A 6,456-nucleotide genomic window follows, 5' to 3' on the forward strand; every position below is an offset into this window, starting at 1 on the left:
TGCCCTGAATGCAGCTCATCCCTCTCTCTGCTCTTCTACCCTCTGGGACTGATCTAGGGGGCTCCTTATAACATTGCTTTCTCTTGCCATTTTTGAAAAAAGTTGTAAACACAATCTTGTGCAATTTTTATGAACACTGCAGCAATGAGATACACAGGCTTAAAGAGGATTTATCACAGCTATCACCTTATGGCAATTAAGAGTACTCACGGAGACTTGTTTCTGGCCTTATGACCACAGGGTATAATGTAAACTCAGAGGGCCATTTGGGAACAGTTCCATAACTTCCATCCTTTTTAGGCCACAGGGATAACTGGCTTCAAGTACTGTATCTACTCCCCTTTGCACCATGCAGGCTCTGCTGAACAGCAGGCAACACACTGGGAAGGAACTGCTCCCATGACAAATCTTCCCTGAATCACAAATGAGTGTGCTGTACTTTCAGAGTTTGATCCACAGATTTAAACCCCAAAGGCACTGGTACATAAAATTCTGACAACCAGGCACTCACAAACTTAGAAAACTCTATCAGAAAACTTCCAGACAGTGTTATCCAGCTTCACAGTACAACTTGCACATAGTAAATATGGAAAAATCTTGCAGAGAAATACACTTTGATCAGCCTGTATAAAACACTTTGTCAGAAAATCAAGAGTTCTTAATTTTGACTGTTTCCTACATTATGTCAATATAAAAGTTCAGTATTTGCATATTTTAGCACACAAATACACTCCTCTCTGAACAGCTTTGGAGGTGCTTTCTAGCCTTCATAAAAAAACAGAAAAGCAGAAGCTGTGATATATGCACTTTTCAATTGGCAGGGTGACAACTTTTTTAGTGAGAAAGCAGTCTCGGTTCTCTGCAGCTAACAGGACCCCAGCCCTTGGTGAGCAGGTGCCTGGTCCTTGATCACTGCCTACATCCAAAGGAGAGCAGGTGCCAGGAGCCAGCTGGCAGAGCATGTGTCTCTTGGCCTTTGCTTAAGAGATGTTGAGTCCACAGGGTTGTCCTTAACCCTAGATTGACAACCTTTCTGCTAATTGGACTTCACTCTGCACACTTCTCAATCATAATGAGATGCAACCTGCAGTTGCAACCATACCATAATGAGATGCAACCACACCATAATGAGATGCAACCATTATTATTAGTGTGGAGAACTAGCTCAGCAGCTTGAGACCTCTGCAAGGCAAGGTCATTCAAAGGACAAGTTATGTGGCAAGGCCCATCACCTGACAGATGCTGAGAGAGTTGGATGATATGTATCTTGGATAACAGGATAATTATCCTATTAGCTCTAGGATAATGTACTCTATTAACTTCTGACTCTGTCCAGGACATTTGGATAATGACCTAACAGATACTTGGGGAACAATACATCTATCTAGGATACTTGTATAATGAATTAATATATACTTGGAAAACAACACATCTATTCAGGATATTAGCATAATGAAATCATGGATACTTGGGAGAATAGGAGACTAATAAATCTATCCAGGATACGTGTGTAATGAATTAATGGACATTTAGGAGAGTAGTTAATCAATACTTCCAGTTGGTAAAAATAAATGATAATAATAATTTAACATGCTTTTGTATAATTATGGTCTATCATCCCTTGTTTTGTATGATCAAGATTACCATGATGTCATACTGTCTGTATCCTACATAAGAAACATTGATCAGTGACTAAAATCAGTCATATTACCAAAAGTACATGACTTGTCTGGCTCGTCACTTTGGTTTGCCTCTCTGTGCTCACGGCAACACAGCCCATCTGTGTTCCAGCTCCTAACCCAGCTGGTATGTGCAGTAACCACCACAGGATCCCAGGGTATATCCATGCCTCTTTAGCCAAGCTGTCTGTATTTCCCAAAACATTCCAGGCAGTTATGACTAAACCCACATGCCAATAGCCCTTCTCTTCAGCAATGTAACTGCTGAAGAAGGGTGCCTACAAGTAACTCCTTTCCCCTTGCTCTCAGAAGAGCCTGCCTGGACTCAATGGTGGATCTGCCCTTTTTAGGCATCAGATTAAAGGCTCATAGCAAATCTATAGCTGAGTAAGGGCAAAAGGGGAAGAGTGCCCCTTAACGGGAAAAATGCAGTGAAACAAATACACAGACAGCAAAATCTTGAAAAAAACCAAACCAATCTCCTGTAAGCTAAATAGGATGCTGAATGTCAAAGCTGAAGGAGTCCAATTCATAGCAATGTACGTGATCTCACTTATCACCTTACCATGCTGGTGCCTTTAGCTTAAACAGCTTTTCTGAAGCCTGGATCACTCTTATATGGTCATTAGCCAACATACTGGCCCCCAAGAAAGATCCCACTTCCCAATAGCTTTGCAGTTTCTCCAAGCATCCCTTTTTACCAAGCAGGCTGCTGATCTTTACTCCTGTAGCAAAAACAGTAACACATCACAGGAATGTATTAATGCAGTTCTGAAATAACCATTTATCTGATTTGAAATCTATTAATTACTTACATCACTGTAGCCTCCCCATTTCCATGAAGTAAGACAGAAATCATACTTACCATTTAATATTACAGGCATTTTGAACACCCTAAACAGTAGATTTTTTTCCCCTCCCCCTCTTCCTAAAGAAAGGAACTCTTAAGACATCACTGTCAGGACAAGGCCACAGTCACATATTACCTATGTTCTTGCATGGACCTCATCTGTAAAGGTAAATTGGGGCCTTAGGCTACACAACATAGCTGTAAAAACTTAACAGATGCTGAATAAGGCACCTATTATGTTTTTTTCTGCTTTGTTTTTGTTTTTTTTACTTAAAAGCCCCAAGCCCCAAACTTACCTTTATAGACAAGGTCCCATGCAGAAGGAACAGATGATCCACTGGGCTTCTTCCAGCAGTGATGTTCTTTTAATTGCCGCAAGTCCTACCCCAATGAAAGACATCTATTAATATTCATAAGTCCCTCAGCAACTCACGACTGTGGACAACCTCAGGGTTTATTTTAACTTGCTAAGTTTCCTGAGTACTAGAGGTCTCCCTGTGGCCTCCAGGATGATTTTTAGTTCATATCAACTGCTATGTATTTATAGCTAACGTGAGAGATGCTACACCATCCCTTGCAAATAAAACAACTTGCAGCTTACAAGACAAGTCTCTTCATCATAGTCTTGCATCCGCTTTTCCCACACTACTCCACTGTGACAGCCTCTCTTCCACATTACTCTGATGTTAAGGCTGAGTATTCATGAGAAATTTCAATGCAATTGTTGATCTTTATTTTCTCCTTGCCGTTCCTTCAGTAGCTAACAGACTAAACTTCATGTTGGAAGCAGCAATAAATCCTACCAAAATGGATATCATTACATTTCACTCGACAAAGTTCATCTTGTTTTCTCCTGTTGTTCACATTTTTACGTTATCAATATTAGATAATGTTTTTGAAATGTGAAATTTTATCCAAATGGTCTACAGCCTGTTTCATGTCTGTATTTCACACATGGTAAGAAGAAATTGTCATGCCATAGTGACATATTGCTTAAATCATATAAAAAAAAATTGTTTAGTCACTTCTTGGGAAAGAAGGGAATTTAGTTATTCCCAAAGAGAAAAAAATGCAGTAGTCTTTACAAGATATCTCAGACCTACATGATGCAATGTGCATCACCTCCACCAACTCCACAACACAGGCTGGTGACCATCTATCTCAGCGTCTCTCAGCACTGCAGGCTCCAAGCCAGGGAGCTGGAGCTATGTATGTGCACATGGTCAGACTGCTGGGGATAGGCACCTCCACTTGTCACAGCAGGACAGGAAGGGGGGTTTACGTTACATCTGTCCAGCTTCCGTTGGGCTCTAGAAAAACAAAACCTGCATGCTACTCCCACAACAGCAAGTGGAAAAAATGAAATCTCCCCCCAGCACCCTGAGTAACATTGCTGAGCAATATCTGCAGGGCACACTCCCAAGGAAAAGAAAAAAGCAGCAGCTGCATTCCAGGATATTTTATCACAAATATTTTGCCTTAAAAATAAATGAGCCAAAATAGAGAAACCACTAATGGCAGAAAAGCCATTGGTCTAATAACTTCAAGAATATACCCACAGCTTGACAGGAAAACAAGATACAGTCAGTAGATATTACCAGTTAAATATTACTATGAAGATTACCAGTTAAATGTTACTATGAAGGCTTTATAAATAAACTGCTTTCCTTGCTCAAATATTGACAGAACAATTAATACTACAGGATCCTTCGTGAGCCAAAGTCGCACAGCCTGCAGATATCATGACTGTCAATGCCAAGCACTGCATCTCTGTTTTAGTCTCAAAGTTCTACATTTTTTTTACAGTTAAGAAAGCCATACTATTCAGAAAACAGAGAAGGATTTTCATCAATGCTTCACATCATCATCTTATTGTGAACTATTATCTGACAAGTAGAGGTAGGAACATTTAGAAGGTCAACTTTCTGATCTGATGCAGATAGGTAAAAATTCTCTTGGATACTAGACTGAGTTTTACTGGATTACATTATCATCAATGTAATCAGATATGCATCTTCTAATTACAGCCACTCACAGAAGGGCAAACACAGTAGTTGGGGCAGTTTTATGCAGCCCATCACATCCAAATGAATACCTTCATTCACACCAGAGAATTTCAATTTCACTATGTGAAAGTAACCACCTCACTTTGACCCTCAGACTCAAAACTTCTCTATCCAGAAAGGTACTTCCAGAGACACAGTGCATGTCTAACTTCTAAACTAGAGCAGTGGCTGGTTACAGACACATCCTGTAGATGTACAGCATTCTTTGTTTCTCACTTGACAATCTCCTCAGGAGACAGGAGGACAAAAAAGACTACACTAAGTCAAGAACTACAAAAATTCATTAAGAAGAATGGGAGTTGCAAAGGCTATGTTACTACAACTTGCAATATTCAGTGCTGTCTCCATACCTTCCCTGAAAGCATTACTAATCTTGACTTTGTATTCTCCTCAAATCCAGCAAAATAAAATAAACCCACAAATTAGACACCTTAATGCTTCCTTCTTAAGCAAGAAATTTTTTACAGTGAGGATGGTGAGACATTAGACCAGACTGGCCAGGGAAGTCGTGAACGCTGCATTGTTGGAAGTGCTCAATCAAGGTCAGGTTGGGAAACCTGATCTAGTGAAAGGTGTCCTAGCCCACAGCATGGGGGTTGGACTAGATGGTCTTTAAGATGTCCCTTCCAACCCAAACCACTCTGTGATTCTATGAATACAGACATCCAAGAAACCTCACAGAAAGCACAGGAAGAGAAACATTCTTCTCTCAGCCCATTCCAGGCTCAAGTGCATTTTCCCCACTCTTCGTCTGGACTTTTCCTCCATACTCCCACCAATTCTACAGGGGCTTGTTTGCTTTAAGGAATGCTAGATGGAATGGGCTTCCCCCTTCAGGTGTTCCTGTTCCACACAAATGATGTCATGGCAAAGGAGTGCTGTCAGTTTTCACTAACCTCTGGTAACCAGTTAAGATCTTGCAACTGGAACCAGGCCTTCCTGACAGCGCTTACCTGCGCTCAGGACAGACCAGTGTTGGTGAGGGAGACCAATTTCAATATTCACACACTTACTAGCAAAGCATTTGTACACAATCCTCAGGCTTTCCCCTGTGACAGTGTCACACTCTCCCTAGAACTCGATGTCTCTGGGAATTTGCAAGCTATAATTACCAACTTTCCGCAGCTCAAAAGAAGTATCAAAGCAGTGTCCAGCTGCCAAGAGAAGTACTGCATAATTAATCCCCGACTGTAACGTTGGCTCTGACTCAAATGCCTTCTTGAACCTAGAAAAAAGCAAAGGAACAAGTTTACTTTCTAAATAATGCAATCTAATAGGGACATAAATATACTTTTAGGTACTTTAGGTGCTTATCTTCTGTTTACACAGCAAGAATCCATGGAAGAAAAAGTATTTTATTGTTTTCCACACATGCTTTGTGGCTACTTTTAGAAATCCATTATTTTTATATATACTCCTCCCATTTCCTTTCCCCTCACACAACAAGCACAGATCCTACTCATCCATTCCACTCAAGTTACAATCTTACTACACTTCCAATTTTCTTTGGTATTAAGGAAAAAAAACTGTCAGCTTAAAAGAGACCTGCTTCACAGTAATGAATACTAATAAGCTCATTAATTTACTGTTGAATATATGAACTTTCACTGACTTAAAAACAAGCTCCTCTTCAGTCTGCTACAGACATGCTTTCTATACTCCAGTTGCCCACCACCAAAGAACTCAATGATTAGACAAGAGTCTAACCTTCTAAAAAAGTATGCTGAGTACAGAAGGTTCAATTACTTATTCTATTTCATATTCTACCTTTCCTCTTCCACTGTGAATTACAATAAAAGAAAGCAAGTACGTTCAAAACATTTTTCCCCTCTTAAATCCAACCCACAACAACCAAAAAAAA

At 40.1% G+C, this 6,456-nt stretch overlaps 1 protein-coding gene across 1 annotated transcript in view; it reads right to left on the reverse strand.

The window, feature by feature from the left end:
- MAP3K5 (mitogen-activated protein kinase kinase kinase 5) overlaps positions 1-5,820 on the reverse strand; it is a gene marked incomplete at its 5' end in the record, with an annotated part of 52,223 nt that extends 46,403 nt beyond the window's left edge. Inside the window, 2 exons of the mRNA XM_010005565.1 lie at positions 2,245-2,404; positions 5,708-5,820. Of these exons, the coding sequence (XP_010003867.1) occupies positions 2,245-2,404; positions 5,708-5,820 (273 nt within the window). The remainder of the gene's footprint in view (positions 1-2,244; positions 2,405-5,707) is intronic.
- Positions 5,821-6,456: the final 636 nt, after the last annotated feature.

This window comes from Chaetura pelagica, unplaced genomic scaffold, assembly GCF_000747805.2.
Source record: "Chaetura pelagica isolate M959 unplaced genomic scaffold, ChaPel_1.0 scaffold589, whole genome shotgun sequence".
Classification (NCBI taxonomy): Eukaryota; Metazoa; Chordata; class Aves; order Apodiformes; family Apodidae; genus Chaetura; species Chaetura pelagica.